The sequence below is a fragment of the Lagopus leucura genome, unplaced genomic scaffold, assembly GCF_019238085.1.
Source record: "Lagopus leucura isolate 7727_CA_CO unplaced genomic scaffold, USGS_WTPT01 Super-Scaffold_100004, whole genome shotgun sequence".
Classification (NCBI taxonomy): domain Eukaryota; kingdom Metazoa; phylum Chordata; class Aves; order Galliformes; family Phasianidae; genus Lagopus; species Lagopus leucura.
The window spans coordinates 68,912,368-68,931,393 of record NW_024962264.1 but is presented as its reverse complement, the minus strand read 5'-3'; the positions used below and the strand labels follow the sequence as shown (position 1 = coordinate 68,931,393).

The following is a 19,026-nucleotide window of genomic DNA, read 5'->3' as shown; positions in this document are numbered from 1 at the left end:
GCCAACACCACCAATCAACCACCCAACCATGGCCAACACCACCAATCAACCACCCAGCCATGGCCAACACCACCAATCAACCACCCAGGCCATGCCCAATGTGCAGAGCAGTTCCAACTCCACACATTCTTCTCTGTCTCCCGACAGACGGCAGGCAAGCGGACAGCACGTCTTGTATGTTACAACCTACAAATCTCGCACAGAAAACATTCCAAAATGCAATTAGCCTGAAACCAGCAGATTTTCATTCTGCTTCTCTGCCAACGTGAAGTCATTTTTACCGCACTGCTGATGGAGGTGGCAGGTTTTTCATGGCATTCTTCAGCGCTGGCAAGGGAATTTATCTGTTTGTGATATCCCTCCCCACCAAGAGAGTTTCTTTCAAAGACCCTGGCTATTCACACTGATTAATTCCCCCTGTGTACACCTAGTAAAACCCAGTCCACAACACCAATACAGCTGTGGGACTGGCTGCAAACATCCCACTGACGCAGGTCTTTTGCAAGTAAGGATGAGGAGTGAAAAAAAAAGAAATAAAAGAATGAAAGAAATGCTTTGTATTTTTTGTAATACAAATGTTTTTTAGTGAATAAAATCATCCCTGGGCAACAGTTCAGTCAACCAAAAATAGGACAGATATGTTTGTCCGCAAGTCGCCATCACGAAGCAGCTCACATTTCTCATGCATGACAGAAGTTCTCACATGCTTCTTGCATTTTCAGCCCAGCTTCCACCACGCAGATGGGCAGATCCCAAAGGCATTCATCATGGAGATAGCAGGAATTCCGGCAGGACAGGGACAGCCTCAGCCACTCACATATCTTAGATAAGGAAGGAGAATCAGCCTTTTCACAGCCCTAAATTGATACAGAGGATTGAGGAAAAATATCTTTACATGCAACGGTTGAATATATATTAAGATATATTGCATTCTTCATGTATTTGGCACGTTTGTCCAAGAAATAATGTGAATATCATTGTTATCTGCTTTGCTTGCACATGTAAGAGTGCTAGATCGCTCAGCAGCTGGATGCCCTATGGAAAGAGATGGTCCCCCAGGAGGACATGTCACCAAGACAGACTGTCTTTTTACATGGGCAGATATTAATGGGACAAGGGGGAATGGCTTTTAATTCAAAGAGGGGAGATTCAGATTAGATATTAAGAGGGAATGCTTTACTTGGAGCACAGTGAGGCCCCAACACTGCTGCTCAGAGTTGCAGATTCCCCATCCCTGGAGGTGCCCAAGGCCATGGATGGGGCCCTGGGCAGCCTGAGCTGCACTTCCTGCCTTTATTTCCAGCTTCCATTTGTATCTCTGTCCTTGCCCCTGCTTCCAACCTTTGCATTCCAGTTTTACCCACAAGTGTAATTAAACACGGTTGTGTTATTATTACCTCTTAAAGGTTAAAGACGGAGTGCAGCCAGGTAGCTTAACAGGCACTAAAGCAGCCACGTCCCACATATTTTGCTCTTGTAATCCAATTATCCCTTACCGTCATTATTTGTAGTTTGCAATAAAAACGAAAGCACATCCTAACCAGCTCAATGAAGATTAATTAACCTCACACCCTAACTGAGCATCCTGCACGCCAGGTTTCAAGTGAACCTCTGCCAGACTCAGCTCTGCCCATCAGCACTAAAAATGCTCCGGAAAAAATAATCCCAATAATTCTCTCCAGCTGCATGAGCAAAACACTGGAGAGGACGTGGATCCCTTCAGGAAGGGCAGTGTGAAGAACTGAGTCTGAAGGCCAAACTCAGCCAGGCACCACATCCCAGCTACAGGCTATTTCATGATGCCTGGGCTCTCAATAATGAGTGGCATTTAACCTCGCCTCTGAGCCCCCAAAAACAGCTATTTGTAGGGAAAACAACAAAATGCTCCTTTACTTCTAGCTTCCTTTGCAGGGATTTCTATTACTCAGAAGAATCTGAGAGGAATTCAATTACATCACACTTCCCAGGAGAGAAGGCTTTGTTATTTGCTTCAGATTTTTACATCTTTAGTTTAAAATAATAAAATCAAGCAAGAGGACAAACAGTGACGAAGCACAGACAAATCAAGGATGATGAAAGGACTGCGTTTTTCCTCCCCCCTGCTACTCACTGCAAAAGAATTCACCTTCCACTCAGATGTACAGCATTATCTGAAGCTTTCAGCAAAGCTCAACCCCTCTGGTGTGTTTCATGGAAGGCTGGGGATGTGTCATCTACCAGGTTCCCTTCCAGTGCCTATTTTGGACTTCTCTCCAATGCAAAATGCATGCAGGCCTCCCCGGCACGCAGCACTTCATGGCGTGCTACCAACACGGGATGTTCCTTCTGAGCTGCTGCTTCTGGAGCAAACGAGCAGGACCAACACATTACAGAGCAAACATGAGCAGCTTCTGGAGTCTGTGGGGTTGGGTTTGAGTTGTTCTTTTGTTGTTAGTTGCTTTTTTTATTTTTTTTTTTTGCAGATGTGGAAGAAACATCAACTATCAGTACTGCAGGGACCACAGGATAAACCCATACCTGAAACAAAGCCCACAAGTACCAGAGACACTGGAAAACTCTGAATATTGGAGTCCTGAATGTAAACATGCTTTTCCACTTCAGGTCAAGGCAGCACATACTTCCTGGCTCAGCTGCAACACTTCCAACTTGCTGGAAATCCAAAGGAGGGCAACGAGTAGCAGCGGTCAGGCTGTGCTGTTAGCCTGGTGGAGCACTGAGATAGCTACCCCTGCACAAGGTTGGCTTTGTTTCTCTTCAAGAAGTCTTCTCCAGCCCTGCATGGAAGGGCAGAAAGCTCAGACCGAATGTTTTCCAGCACATAAATGTAAAGAAAGTCCAACAGCACCAAACAAGACGCAAGCCAGAAGCAGCAGGGTTTTAACTTGAGCCTGAGTTGTGACTCCAAACTGTGAAGTTTCTCATATATTTGTGAACCTTTTAGAAAAGCAATCACGATAGCAGCAGGCAGTGTTACTCAGAACAGGTGGCAGGTGATAGGTGAGCTGCCTGACCAGTGGTTATGTGGGCACAGAGCACCAACAGGCTGGCACCACACCGGCGCTCCTGTGATCACCGCTCTGAAGCAGCTGCTGACAACACCACAGCTGTACAGCAGCAGGAGATAGTGCTGGTTTGCTTGCTGGCTGCACAGCTTTCTGTACCTCAGTACAGCTCTAGAAGAAATCAAGGTCAGTGTTCTCTGCTACTGGATGTGCAGCACCACGAATTCCCAGGTGAGGCGTTCCATTCCACACAAACAGTCAAACAAGTCTGATCTGTGCAAGGTTATTCTGCAGCAGGATCTATCTGCTCTGTTCCTACTTACTGACCTTCATGCTGCCCTACAAAACACACAAGCTCACTGAAGAGTCCTCATGTTACCAATCAGATGCCATGGACTCTCTGAGAATTCAGGGTGAGGAGATCTCTGCCTTCCTTTTGAAATGTTGGCAAGCTTGCAGGCTTGCTAACTACAAGCTTACGCATCGTTACCAAAGAGGCTCATTTCTGAGCTGAGAACACGGGTGAATTCATGACGAATTAAAGCCATCAGCCTGTCCCACCGATACCCCACAACCTTCCTCACATCTCCACTCCTGGCCAAACCCTTCTTACTTGCACACCACAGCTCTGCAGAGCTGTCCTGCATGGAGTTCAGGCTCTGCTTAACTCCTCATGACCTCACACACCACCCTTCTCCACTCCACCACGCTAGCAGCTTCGAAAGCAAGCAGATTACATTGGCTGTCAGGAAAAAGGCTGAGAATGATGCAGATATATTTAACAGGAAGGGCATAGTTTCTCTAAGAAGCTACAATTTGAGTCATAAAGTCATCACAGAGTCTAGAACAGTTGGGTTGGAAGGGACCTTAGAGCTCTCCCAGCCTCCCCTGCTATGGGCTGGGTGCCCCCCACCTCCCATCCATGACTCTGGGCACCTGCACTGCTCTGGGCATCATTTGATGCCTGCTGCTCTCCTAATCAGAAAGAGGACAAAAGGATTGGTGAGCTGGTTCAGTTGATCTTTACTCTTAGTTCCTGACAACACAGAAGAAAAGCTAGCTTAAGAAAGGCAATATTTGGAAAATATTCCATTAATGGGTGCCACCTTCCAGAGGGTTATACCTAGCAGTAAGGGAGCTCAAGTCCAAGAAATCTCTGCTTCATATTTAGCCCTTCCTCAAGTCCTCTGCACAGAAGCTGGAGTCACCAAAGCCCTCATTTAGGCAGTGCATAGGAACAATCTGCATCCCAAAGCACTGCTTGAAATGAAGTGTAAAAAACAAAGCTTGCAGCCCAGCTCAATTTTGGTATCACTGGCTGGGACCAGGTGTGCTCACCTCACCCATCTTGCCACTCCTGTCAGCACTGCTCAAGAATGGGACTCTGAGACATCAGCCTGAAAGTGAAGTCAGCAGCTTCATCCATCAGCTAAAATGCTCCAAGAGCCGCCCTCCCTTCCCTTCCAGCCCCTTGCCTTACACTGAAGCTCCTCATGACTCAGCAGAGAGGGGAAAAACGCTCCAGACATTCATCTTTGCATTCGTCCTTTCCCTTTCTGCTCCTGATCATCAGCCCCTCTGTCTCTAAGCAATGCCTGAACAAATGCAAAGCAGCACGTGTTGGCCTGAGCAAACAGCCAGCCCTCAGGTCTCAGCAAACAGGCAGCCTTTGAGTCAACCTACCAGGAGAGCTAATGATCCACACACTGATTTTCCAAATCAAAACCGGTTTGGAAGCACAGAACTGAAATCCCAGCAGACAGACACACAGCACATCCTCAGTGCTGAAAGACAAACAGCACTCGGAAACAAGCTGGCACTCACAGGGGAACAATTCCTCACCATGACCTAAAGCTGCATCAGAAATCTTATCAAAGGATGTTATTCCCACGGCACACCCATAGGAAGCCAAGCAGACTGGTTGCCTATTTTTGACTTTTCAAGGAGCGCACGCTGGAGGTGGAACAGCTCAATGAGAGCTGCAGCCTCAACCCCAGAGCTGGGCTCCTACATCCAACCAGAGGTGAACAAACCAACCCCAAACAGATAGCTGTCAGATTTTACAGAATCACTGAATTATTCAGATTGGAAAAGAGCTCTGAGATCCCCAACCCATCCCACCGTGCCCACTGACCACATCCCCCAGTGCCACATCCCCATAATCCTGAAACACCTCCAGGGATGGTGACCACGCCACTCCCTGTGCAGCAGTGCCAGTGCCTGACTGCTCTTTTGGGGAAGGAATGTCTCTTAACATCCAACCTGATCTGCTGTTACATCAAATTAAGCTCCTCTATTAAGCGAGAAGGAGGAGAACCGTTATTACAAAGAAAAGCAGCGTGCTTCTTCATTTCTTCCCTTCCGAAACATGAAACTGAAAAGCATCAGCTACAAGTATTAAATGCGTGTGGGTGGCAATGAAACTGCTTGAAAAGCATATTTACTGCTCCAAACCAGCAGCATCGTAACACTGAAGAAAGGCAGGATTGAATGCTTGCTGCATGCATGCATGGGTCCATAGAGCCTGTGCCACGGAGTGAGGTGACAGCAGGAGATGCTCTGAGCAGTGCAGCAGCGACCTTGGCTGAGCTGTGTGACATGCAACTAAACTGCAGAACTCATCACTTTAAGATGTTGACACGTTAGAGAGTTGGTGGGCTAAGAAGTTGAGGGGGAAATCTGTGGGAGATCCATTGGAAGCTCCTGAGCAGAGCAGTGCTGGTACGACCGTACCGTACCAATAAAATACAACAAGAGCTTTTCATCCATCTTTTCAGCAGCCTGTTCTATATCTGAAGACAAATTGTGTACCCGACTTGTTTTCTCTGGATTAAGCAAGCCCGGTTAGTGCAGCTTTTCCCAAAGACTGTTTGCTATCCTTTGGGAAAAGGAACTGCAAAGTAAGCACCGCAAGGCTTCCTCAGCCATGGAATAAACAGCTGTTCTGTTAAAAACAAAGACAAAATATCCTTAAGATACCCCTAAGCAGATAGAAAGGACTCATAAAATGTGAGATAATAATTAAGTAAATTAAGCATACCTGCAGGCGATGCCACACACGTTAAGGCAGCCAGGTCCATCTCCTGCTGGACTATCACTGCTGGTGCTGAATTACTCCACGAGAGCTGTTGCTGCTATTTTCTCTCCACAGCATCAGCCTGACCAGAAGGGAATGCTAATACAATTCCAACGGCATTGCAATGAACTGTCTTGTAAAAGACACTTAATTATGTGCATATGAACACAGGCGCAGACTCGCTTTCAGGAGATTGCAGTTTCCCCGTCTGGGTGGCAGAAGAATGGGCTGAAAGATGCTTCAAAAGATCCTGCGAGGCTTTTATTAGCAGACAATTTACAGTTGTTGTAAGCAGCTTCCTGAGCGAGCTCTGTGGGCAGCACTTAGTGGCTAGCTGCTCTGCGTTGCCCCTTTGCTGGAGGCTGCAGTTCCACGCTGCTACACACAGACCCCAGGGATGGGACCTGCAGAGCCCAGGCAAAGTCAAGCAGGGAATGCCAACAACACCACTGCAAAGTTTGCAACTCTGCATATATCAGAGTTCAGGAGATTCTGTTCACGTGCTCCTCAGTTTTTTACCTGGGACCTTGGCAAGGTGTTTCATAGTCTGAGAAGATGTACTCCATCCCAAATCTGCTGCACGGTCTCCTCACCCTGGGAGGGCTCAGCCGAAGGGCAAAGCAAGCACAGCCGCCCACTGCTCAGAAAGGCGATCCCAAGAGTGACCAGGAGGCACCGTACCATCCTCACGCCTCCCCTCCGAAACACTAATAGGAAAGCTTTAAGCCAGATGCCTGTCCTTACCCTCCCTTCACATCTGTAAAGCAGACCATTATCCTCATCTCACCCACTGCAGCAGAGATTAGGAGCAGCTTGGCTCTCCTTCATTCTTCGCATCCAACCCAGATCGGCACATGGCCACACGATGCCACTCATCCATTTGACCCTCCAGAGCACAGCTGGGCTCCCCAGCCAAGCAAGGGGTCTGCTGGGCACTGGGGAGCTCAAAGGGGCTAACAAGAGCCCCAAGAGCCTGGCCTTGCCCAAAAGAGCAAAGCCCCAAAGTTGTGCACCAGAACGTGGACTTGTAGACGCAGGGCTGGGATAGTTTCAGTTCAGATTGCTGCAGGACCTACTCTGATGTATCTGTACAAGAGGAAGCCAGGTGAAGCTCCTTCCATTAAGGAGAAGATTAATCGGAAAACCCAGAGTCCTATAGAATTGCAGCTGAGGTTCCATTGCTTAAATGGAACCTTGGCACGTGGTTACAGCAAGGGATGAACACAGCACATGGCCAGGACAATGAAAGGGTCAGGCAGGTGGTTACAGGTCACCTGGGACACGGCTAATCTCTGACAACTCGTGGAAAGTTAATAAAGGATTTGGAGAACAGAGCCTAATTACTGTCCTACTTTAACCTCAGTCAAGAGCTGCTTAGTAGAAACTATCCCCTATCAAGTGTGCTCAATTCCTTTCCTGGGTTGAACAACTTTGTAATTGCTCTGAACAAGCACAATTAGCACAGATCTAAGACAGCTGTATTGGAGTTTCAAAGCTCAGGCTGAACAACTGATTGCTGTTTGAGACCTGATGTCCATCAGCTTTCTAAAGGGGTTCAGGTCAGCACTAATCCTATCGTAACCAATAAAACCTCAATGGGAAGGGAAGAGCTCAAGATGCAGAATGGAAAAGAGGAAGAAGTTACTTGAAAACACCAGCAGGTATTTTAACCAGGAGAAGACACAGAATCATAGAATCAACCAGAGAATGGCTTGGGTTGGAAGGGACCTCAAGGATCACAAAGCTCCAACCCCCTGCCACATGCAGGGCCACCAACCTCCACATTTAATACCAGCCCAGGCTGCCCAGGGCCCCAAACACCTCCAAGGACAGAACATCCACAACCTCTCTGGGCAGCCTGTTCCAGCACCTCCCCACTTTCATAATAAAGAGAGTAGACATCTGCTGTTAAAGGACACTGCAGAACAACAGGGGAAAGGACAGCAAAATACCTGCAGGTTGAAACAGATTTTAGATGATTAGCAATGCATGAGATAGCAGGGGCTCATCTGCAGATGACAGCTGAGGGCAGGGAAAGTGAGCGGCACTGCACTGCCCGCATACACAGCTGTCAGATGGAATAACCTCGGTGCTTCTCCTGCCTTTCTTCTGCACCAGCTGCAGCCATTAATGCATAATTGAGGAGTACAGGAAACACAAGGCTGAAGATGGAGCGTTTTATACCAAGAGCTATGGAGAAGAGGGAGAAATCTGACAAACTTTGATTAGAAGCTGCAGTGGGATCCCAGCAGAGAGAGCAGGCAGCAATCATGCCATCACATGTCTATGAGAGAGACCTGGATGGCATCCGTACCACGAGCAGGAGACAGCCACAGCTCATCACACACAGCCACGCTGTTGCGACGCTCCCTCTCATGCCCCTGTTTTATATTTAGAAGGGAATTTCTCCCCTGCCAGCCCCTCAGAGGGGCTTTGTCCCACATGTGCGCAGCGCCCAGCACAAGAATCACAGAAAGAAAAGCAGACAAATGGGCCTGGAAGGAACTTCAAGCAGGCATCTCGTCCTTCCCCTGCCCCAGGGCACCAATTACTACACTTGTTCTTTTTCTAGCTGAAAACTCTCCCTGGTGGGTGGGACACCAACCCACCCAGCCAGATGAATTGGTTGGACCTTCACTTTAACATCTTAACCCCTCAGCCACCCCCGATAACACAGACCAGGCACCAAACACCACATCAGCACAACTCAGAGCAGCCATAACACCTACTTCTGTGTGAGGAACTGATAACAGTGCAGTGCTGTGATGTTAACACGTTGGCACCGAGACCCAGCACAGCCTATTTCTGAGCTCTGCTTCAGGACTGCTGTTCCTGGAAGGGAAGCCAGCCCGGATCCTTGAAGACACACTTCTTCCATGATGCCCACAGCAGTGAGTCACCTTTTCTGAGAGTTTTCATCATCTGCTTTTCCAGGCTCTGCAGCACATCGTGTTTACCCTGAGCCAATCCAATTTAAGCTCTAAAGATCCTTGCAGCAGGTATTGCTTATGCTTGGATCGTTAACGAGCCTCCTAACGAAGCATTGCTGCGCTTCAGCAACTAATGCAGCAAAGCACAAACCTCCCTTTGCCTCTGATGCTCACAAGTTTTCCTACAGACAGACACATCCAGCCTTAATATTAAGGAACGAGTTTAACTACGCTTCCTTCTATGAAACAGAATGAAAAGAACCACCCACATTCCCAGCAGTGGCAGTTCCCATACATTCTAATCAGTTTTGAGGAGAAACCCAACTCTCATCGTGTCCTATCAACAGCATCACCCATTTACCCTATAAGGAGAACTTCTGGAAGAAAAGTGCCATGTCTTAAAAACAAAACCAACCAGATAAATGGGCAACCCTACAGCAAGGCCAGGTCCAGAGGAGGGCCACTAAGATGACCAGAGGGCTGGAGCACCACTCCTATGAAGAAAGGTTGAGGGAACTGGGCTTGTTTAGCTTGGAGAAGAGAAGGCTCTGTGGAAACCTCATTGTGGCCTTCTAATACTTAACACTAATACTTAAAGGGAAAGTATAAACAGGAGGGGGAACGGCTGTCTATGAGGATGGTTAGTGATAGGACAAGGGGGAATGGCTTCAAACTGAGACAGGGGAGGGTTAGGTTGGATATGAGGAGGAAGTTTTTCACACAGAGGGTGGTGAGGCACTGGAACAGGTTGCCCAAGGAGGCTGTGGATGCCCCATCCCTGCAGACATTCAAGGCCAGGCTGGATGTGGCTCTGGGCAGCCTGGTCCCTGCACATAGCAGGGGGGTTGAAACTAGATGATCATTGTGGTCCTTTTCAACCCAGGCCGTTCTAGGATTCTATGATCCTACTTGTCTGCACATGCAAAGCTTTGCTTTGTTGCGTTTCTATCCACAGTATTACCCCACAGCTGAAACCCATTCATTTTTAAACAGCCACCTAAGTCATTTAAAACAGTGATTTTGGAAAACTCCAATACAGGAAAGGAAGTAAGGCCTATTGTAGAGGGGGTGGGGACAGGAGGGTGAGCTCTGACTGTACACAATACCCCCACCTGGCACTGATTTCAAGTTCTGCAGCTCCTGATGCAGAAGAACCAAGAGATGAAGGTGGGCTACAAGCATCCTCTACCTGTGTGTATCATTCACCTCCCAGAGGGACACACACGTGCTCATGCCCAGTTACAAGCAATGCATCTTGGTGTTCAGATGAAGTTCTTCGGGGAACTTCTCTCTTACTGTGGTTTGAGTTGGAGGGGACCCTTCAAGGCCATCTGGTCCCACTGCCTGCAATGTACAGGGACACCCATCAGGTGCTGAGAGCTCCTCCAGCCTGACCTGAGGGTCTCCATGAATCACAGAATTGCAAGATTGGAAATGACCTGCAAGATCATCCACTCCAACTGTCCTCCCATCACCATTGCTACCTCAAGCACTAAACCAGATCTTGTAGCTCCTCATCCAGGCGCCTCTTGAACACTGTCAGGGACGGCGACTCCACCACGTCCCTGGGCAGCCATTGCAGTGCCTGACCACTCTCCGAGAGAAACAGTTCTTCCTTATGTCTAACCTAAACCTCCTCTGGTACAACTTGCGGCCATTTCCTCAGGTCCTGTTTGTTGCCTGGGAGAAGAAGCCAACATGGATGGGACACCAGCACCTCTCTGGGCAAGTAGCCTTAGTGTAAAACATTTTTTCCTTATATCCAGTCTAGATCTCCTCTCTTTGAGTTGGAAATCATTTCCCCTTGCCGTACTATAGCAGACCCTGCTGAGGAGCCCGTCCCCCTTCAGCAGGGGGAAGGAGGCAGGAGATGTTCTGTTTGCTGAATCGATTGCATGGCTTCCATACGGACGGCAATGCTACCAACACGCTGCCTACCTAGCAAGAGCTTAGAAGTGCATAATTCACCTAATACATCAGATTCAGAGAAACAGAAAGAGGCGATCTCAGCAAACTCAGGTCGGGCAGCCAGCTCACCATTTTCCTGAACAAGAACACAATGGGAAACACGGCTACAAAACCCCTAAAGGGTTTTGAAGGAAAAGGTGTTTCAGAAGGAAACACCTCTGGTGATGGGAGAGCGTGACGGCAGATAGGACAGCGTCCACCCGCGCTGCTGACCGCAGATAACCCAGCAGGTAGCACAGACGAAACCACAGGCTGCGCAGCTGGGAGGAAGAGCTGTTTCAGAACAAAAGGGCCATCGACCAAACGGCGGTGGCATCACCTCCAAACACAGGCAGGACGATGAGAGCAGCCACATCGGGCGGGGCTGCGAGAGGGGCAGCTTCCTCAGGAGCTCCTCTCCGCTAAGAAAACACAAACCGGCCCTTCACGAACCCCTCGGAACAAGAGGAGCATTGGCAAAAGGAACACGGAGGCTCGGAGCCGCCCGGCCCGGCACCACCTGCAGCCCCGCCCCGCCCGCGCCGTACCTGAGCGTGGGGCCGATGCAGGCCGTGTCGGTGCTTTCGATCTCCCGCAGGATCCTCTCGTGCTCCGCCGCCGTCTCTAAGCTCTCCAGCTCCGCCATCTTCACACGGTGGGGGTGGGAGGGGGGTGAAAGGGTGGGGGGGAGTTGTTCCGGCGGGGCACCCAGCAGCGCCGTGCCGCCCGGCGGACCCCACCTACCTGCCGGCCCGCCCAGCGCCGCTCGGCCCGGCCCGGCCGCGGGGCACGCCGGGAAACGTAGTGCGGGAACGCGCTGAGGCGGGAGGAGCCGTGAGGGAAGGAGGGGCGAGGCGGGGCCTGAATGGCGGCAAAGCGGGGCTGCGTCATAGCAGCACCTCGCAGTGCGTCACCACGGCAGTGACGTCATAACGTGTCCCCCATGGCAGTGACCTCACAATGTGTCCCCATTGCAGAGTCCTTGTAATGTGTCCCCATGAAGGGACACAGCTCCGTGGCATCAACCTCACAATGTGTCCCAATGAGGGGGGCACAGACACATGGCAGTGACCCCATAACATGTCCCCATGGTGGCAATCTCATAACATGTCCCCAAGAAGGGGCACAGCCCCAAAGCAGTGACCTCACAATGTGTCTCCATGAAGGGACACAGCCCCATAGAAGTGTCATCATAATGTGTCCCCATGGCAGTGACCTCAGAATGTGTCCCCATGGCAGTGACCTCCTACCATGTCCCCATCAAGGGGCACAGCCCCATGGCAATGACCCCATAACATGTCCCCATGGCGGCAATCTCATAACATGTCCCCAAGAAGGGGCACAGCCCCAAAGCAGTGACCTCACAATGCGTCCCCATGGCAGTAAACTCAGAATGTGTCTCCATGAAGGGACACAGCCCCATAGACGTTCCTCATAATGTGTCCCCATGGCATTGACCTCACAATGTGTCCCCATGAAGGGACAAAGCCCCATAGATGTTCATCATAATGTGTCCCCATGGCATTGACCTCACAGTGTGTCCCCATGAAGGGACACAGCCCCATAGATGTTCATCATAATGTGTCCCCATGGCAGTGACCTCCTACCATGTCCCCATCAAAGGGCACAGCCCCAAAGCAGTGACCTCACAATGTGTCCCTGTGAGCAGACACAGCCCCATGGCAATGATCTCAGAACTTTTTTCCATGGCAGTGACCTTCATGGTTTGTCCCCATGAGGAGACACAGCTCCATAGAGGCGTCATCATAACGTGTCCCCATGGCATTGACCTCACAATGTGTCCCCATGAAGGGACACGGCCCCATCTCAGCAACCCCATGCCATCTGCCATGAAAGGTCACAAGCCCTTGGCCATAGCATCCTGCCATGAAAGCTGTTCCCCCTTGAGGGGAAACAGTGCCATGTTGGTGACCCTGTGTTGTCTCCATGAGAGGTCACAGTCCCTTGGTCATGATATCCCTCTAAGAGGGGTCACAACCCTATAATAGAAACATTCCCCCTTGAGGGGACACAGGCCCAAGACAATGACCCCATAGCAGTGGGGGTCACACATTCCATCCCCCAGGAGGGATCACAACCCCATAGCAGTGACGGCATGCCATGATCCTTTGAGAGTACACAGCCCCACTGCAGTGATATCACGTATTTCATTGCAGCCCTTCCTCTGCCACTGGCAGAAGTGACACAACCCCAGAGGTGTCTGCACTCAAGGACAGCACTGCCAGCCTCCACAAACAGCCCTGGCTGCCAAGGTCTCCTCGAGAGCAGGCTGTGGCCCCCAATGCTAATCTCACCTTGTGAAACAACTGGTTATCATTATTATTATTATTATTAGCCTGTGCTGTGACAACTGTGCTGGAAGGGCTCCATTCCCAGCTGCCTTATCACTGCACCAGGCATTGGGAGATGCCATGGTCTGCGAGATGAACTGGATGAAGAGCAGAAAAGAGAACATGCTGCCAAGCTTTTACTGCTCTTGCTTTTGTCATCTCATGCTCTGAGATGGAAATAAAACTGGTTGTAAGAGCACACCTTCAGCATCCCTTACTGTGGCTCTCCGATGGGGTCAGAATCTCTGCACCTTCACTTGATTAAATGAGGCGGTGACCTCCCAGCACACACTGTGCATGGCTATGACGGTACAGGAGGGGCAAGGAAAGCCTGACAAAAACTTTGTTATCTCCACTGAAGTTCACCAGCTCTTGCATGTCATGCCTACGGCTGCCAAACCCGGTGCCGTGCGGGACCAGATGGATGTCACTTTGGATGTGTTAACACCCGCCAGGAAATCTGCGCTCCGATGGCAGTCACCATGGAGATCCGATGGAAGCCTTTGGAGGACCAGAAGCAAAGAGACGTGTCAGTGATATCATGGAAGGAGATAAAAATAGCAGGGCAGTTTCTGAGCCCAGCAGACTGGCATAGCATTCCCCCAGGGCTGGTTTGCCATCCGCCGGGAGCGGAGCGCTGTGCATTTTGCGCTCTCCCTCTTGCTGGCAGAAGGCTGGTGCCTCCAGCAATGCAGCTCCCAACTGCAGCCCCTCAGGGCAAAACAGAGAGAGGAGATGGGCTGGCATTCAATGTCTTTGGGCTGCAGACCACTGAGATGAGCTACCTGTGGCTGCAGGAGGCGTATCACGAGCTGCTCGCTGTGATACATGTCCAGCTCCAGTGTAAAACCCCCATCTACTGCTGTTAGATTGCAGCTAAGAAGATTACTGTTTTCATCTCAGTTAATAGGGATCTGAGCCAATGTTCCTGAAATCAGTGGTAAATATTGCATTGTCTTCACTGAGCTTCAGAAATAGGATTAAGAGCAAGAGGATGGAGCGTGGGAGGCTGGCAGTGGTGCTGAAGGGTTTGAGTTACAGTATGGGGAATGTTATCAAAGCCAGGTTAGACCCTGATGCTTAGTTGGGTAATGGTGGCATCACAAATAATTCTGTCAGCAAGGATCTGGACTTCAAGAAATGGAGAGATATGGCACTGCATGACATGGTGATGGGCTGATGTTGGACCTTGGAGGTCTTTTCCTACCTTAATGATTCTATAATTTTATGAGTCCCTTATGAAGACACTGTTTTGTCCACCAGACTGTACTATAGGGGGGCTGAGCACAGAAATGGGAACCTAGAAATGAATTAATCACCAAATTGTGATGCTGACTTTACTCTTACCTCCCTCTACCAGCAGAAAGAGAGGGATGCTACTTTCAGCTTTGGCAAGAAAAGGATGCCAGTGCATGGAGCATGGTGTAGCTCAGCCAGCAAGGCACATCCCGTAATAAAACTGAGCATGAACATCCACAGAGGAACGTGGGAAGACAGCATGAGGCACTGTGACAATGTCTAAAAAGACATTTGTTTTAAACTGAATTAAAATAAATATCATAGAATCACAGAATCATTCAGATTGGAAAAGAACTCCACAGATCCTATTTCCCTAAAAACCACGTTGGCTGATGGGAACTGCTCTACATTCCCTCAATTTCCAGCTAACAAAGTTCCATATCAGTAGCGACACCACTTCTTTATGGGGCAGACATTGCCCTTATGAAACTTGAAAACTGTTTCAATTCCTCACCTCCCATCAGCATTTTTCCAGCTCTGAGCTCAGCTGTAATTCCACCATTCCACTAGATGGATACCACTGTCAGGATTACTTTATTTTCAGCTCTAACATTCTCTTTCTCACTGTGCTTCCTTTGGTGGTCTCTGTTTTTTTTCCTTTCGTGCCATTCCTTTGTTGCATGGCTTCCAACAGCTCCTGGCATCTCTGTGCCCTTGCTGTTGTCCCCACTCCTGCTGCTTGTGTCTTCCTTCCCATGGTCTTCTGGCCCAACCCACGAGCAAAGCGTGGTTACAAATGGGACGGAAGGACAGCCAGATGGACTCACATCCTTGCTGTTGGATGCTCAGATAAACCCGGTGGGCACATCCTTCCCCTGCACTGTGTGTGATCACCCACACCCCGCGAGCTCCCTGCTCTCCCCACCCCCATCCTTCTCCCAGCTCCTCTGTCCCCATAGGGTTTATTCCCCAGCAGCAGGAACGAATGCATCCATCCCACGCTGTACCATGGGTGAACCCATGACTCAGCTCCAGCTCAGCCCGTCCTGTTTACCCTGGGTGTGCAGCAGCCTCATTTCCTCCATCCACACCGACCTTTAGCACCGAGCAAAGCTCCACAGCCCTGAGAGGTGCCTGCATTTCATTCAGCCCCTACAGAACCCCACTGCAGCTCTCTTGGCACCGACCATCACCATCCCACACACTCGGATGCCACCCACAGAAACAATAGCAGCTGGACAGGTTTGGGGGAGCAAACCTCCAAAAATGGGGTTTTGGGGGCAGTGTTCCCACCCAGACTGCTCTCCCTCAGGCAGGCGCCCTCATCCAGACCCTCTCTGCTCCTGCCCTGCAGTTTGTAGCTCCTTCATTGGCATCCTATAGAGCACACTTATAGAGGAAACTCCAGCCTTCCAGTCACCAGTGTCTTAAAATCCTGTTCTGCTTCACATCAAGACTTGTCAAGACTAAAATAAGATCCTCTGATATTACCATGCCATTCCCCAGCCCCCTTCATGGGAGTTGTTCTGATGCTTCTAATCACAGCTTCTGCTTTCTCATGCATTTTATTACACCTTTATTTTCAAATACAGGAGATTAATAGAAAAGAGGGACTGAAACAACATTGAGATGGACTTCAAATGTAGAGTCTGAACTGAGCTCTGGCATTCAAAGGTTGGGGAGAACTTTTCAACCCGAGTTTCTGATTCCAAGACAGAGATCTCTGGTGGCAGTGGTTGGGTGAAAACCTTTTGGCAAGCTGCATTGGGATTCCCTAAGACCTGCCTTAAACAACCAGTGCAACACAGTTCTTGGTCAAGAACCATGTAGATATGGCACTTGGGGACATGGCTTAGTGGGCATGGCGGGGTTGGGTTGGGGTTGGATTCGATCCTAGAGGTATTTTCCCACCTTAATGATTCTTTGAATGGACACAGTAGGGACCAGTTGACAATTGGACTCAATGATCCTATAGGTCTTTTCCAACAGGAATCAGTTCTATGATTCTATGGGATGGCTTCATCTGGACAGGAGAGCACAAGGGCAGAGCCCACCTGAGGCTCAGGGCTGGCTCTGGGTTTGGCTGCACATGGGGAGCAAATGCTGGCAGGACACAGCGAGGTGAAGGAGAGGGCTGTTTCCCTTCTCTCTGTCTCTGTTTAGAAGCAGAAGGACAAACACATTCACCCCCAGGCATAAGCAAGGCATGGGACATTCCTACCCCATGTCAGTCAGGATGTGGTTAGCACCACGTGGCTCACCCACAACACAAGAGAGCATCACTTGGGGGCAGTGGGCAGACTGCACCTCCCAGCCAGCAACGAGGACACATTTCCACCCTGAACGCTGCCCTTCTATCATTACCCTGAGCCAGTCCAGCTGTGGGGAGCAATCTGGCACCCGCTCACTGTATTCTCCTCAGCTCACAGCCCGAACACCACGAGATCCCACACTTGAGGTGGCCTTAAGGCTACCAGGACAAGAAGCAGAGCTCAGGAGCGAAACCGCAGCCCTCCCTGCCAGCCACCCAGGGCCACCTTGTGTGACTTCAAGCCCTGCCCTTCTTGGGTGGTAACAGCCAGCAGAAATACCCAGGGCTCTTCCTGAGAGCTATTGTTCAAAGCCCTTTGCTGGAGGAATTTCGTGCTTCCTTTCCAAGGCAACAAGCCCTGGCAGTGCCCCCAATGCCCACCGCCCCTGTGGCTCTCAGGGTGGGATTCCCTCCCGGGGCCCCTCCTGCTTTCCCCAAACTCTGTCACACCCTTCCAAAGCCACACAGAGCACTGCAGACACACATATGCCGTATCCCGATGCCAACGGGATCCGTGCTGCAACAGCAAAGCAGTTCAGGTGGCTTCTCCCCATCGACCCAATAGGTGTCATTTCACACCACAGACGATGTGGACCGTTGTGACAACGGGTCAGCAGCTACCAAAAAGAGTCACTGCCACATTTACCCCCCTTCTATCACCCTGCCCCGCGCCGTTCCCAGTTTTAAATGCCGCTGACACCTAGCGTTGCTTCTCCCAACTGCACCCCGAGCTACGGGAAGCCTTGCAGCTGTAAACTGTCCTTGGCACAGTCTGGAGCACAAAGGAAAGGATCAGACATCATGGATCTATAATTTCTCTGCAGCTCTGCCCTCCTGTTCCAGCTCGGGTTTGGTCACCAGTTTCCTTCCTCTCTTCTGAGTCCTTATTTTTAGTGCAGATGAATACAGGCAGCTCCTGCCAACTTCCCACACCCTTCCCTCCCACTTCTGCACCCTTTGCTAACAGAGCAGATGGGAGGAGCGATCAGCTGGGAGAAAACTCCAGCAAGATGGCACTTGGGGACGTAACCAGTGATGGCTTGGTAGTTGGACTCGATGGTCTTAGAGGTCTTTTCCAACCTTAATGATTCTATGATGGCTATACAGTGCACCAAGCAGACCCGTGCAGGACAGGGTGCGTGGTGAGAGGAGGAGATGGGGACTGCCAGAATGGGATGGGGGAACTGGCAGCCATTGAGGTAAGTTCTGCCATCCACAAGCTGCTTCTGAAGAAGCTACACATTTGCTCTTATTTTTTTGCTGATCATCTTAATTTTACCAAATGTGTTAAGGTTTGCTCTAGCAAAACAAACATCAGTCTTGGGCTTTTGCCATGCCATGGAATTTTAATGCTTTATTAGAACTCATAAGGGTTTCAGCAGCATCTGCAGCTGCTCCATAGAGTGAAACTCCACTTCGTTACCTCTTCAAGCATCGCAGGCCCACCTGTGCTTAGGATGTAAGAGCTGGGAAACCAGGGTCAGATCTCTGGGATCCAACACTTTTGACTTCTGCTACTTTATCACAGCACCCCAACCTGGTTGAGGCTGGAGCCCCTCAGGGTCCCTCTGGCCCAGCACTGCCCCAGCAGGGACACAGAGCTGTGCCCAGGCCCAGGAAGCCTTTGGAGGTCCCCAAGGAGGAGACCCCACATCTCTCTGGTCCCAATGCCAGAGCTCTGATACCCACCCAAGCAAGCAGAGCTGCTGATGGGCACAGGGAGCTCCTGGCTGTGCCCGGTGCCTCTGGGCACCGCTGAGCAGAGCCGGCTCCGTGCCTTTGCACCTCCCTACAGGAATTCATGGCCACGATGGGATCCCCTGAGCCTCCCCTGCTCCATGCTGAGCAGCCCTACAGCATCTCGGCAGCTTTCCACTCTATATCCAAGACTCTCCTGCACAAAATAATCATAATAATCAGTCTTGCAAATAAACAAGCAGTCTTGGTCATGGTGTTAGGTCCTAAAAACGGCGATAGAGGAGGGAAGCCTGGAGATCCCCCGTCATTCCGAGCTGCAGGCGCAGAACAACGCGCTTAATATGCGCGACGGGCGCTCCACTCTGGCCACGCCCCCACCTTACGTCACAGCGCGCTGTCAGCCAATAGGAGGCGGCGCTCTTGGAGCGGCCATTCATGGCGCGGGGGAGGGACGAATGGAGCCGATGACGTA

The 19,026-nt window shown here is 50.3% G+C and overlaps 1 protein-coding gene across 8 annotated transcripts in view; it reads right to left on the bottom strand.

Annotated features, from left to right (window-relative positions):
* The window catches only part of EXOC6B (exocyst complex component 6B), a 246,067-nt gene extending 234,444 nt beyond the window's left edge, over positions 1–11,623 (bottom strand). For all 8 annotated transcript variants that reach the window (XM_042872008.1, XM_042872009.1, XM_042872012.1 and 5 more), the window contains exon 1: positions 11,504–11,623. In XM_042872008.1, coding sequence (XP_042727942.1) covers positions 11,504–11,601 — 98 coding nt within the window. In that variant the 5' untranslated portion in view covers positions 11,602–11,623. The remainder of the gene's footprint in view (positions 1–11,503) is intronic.
* Between the last annotated feature and the right edge of the window lie 7,403 nt (positions 11,624–19,026).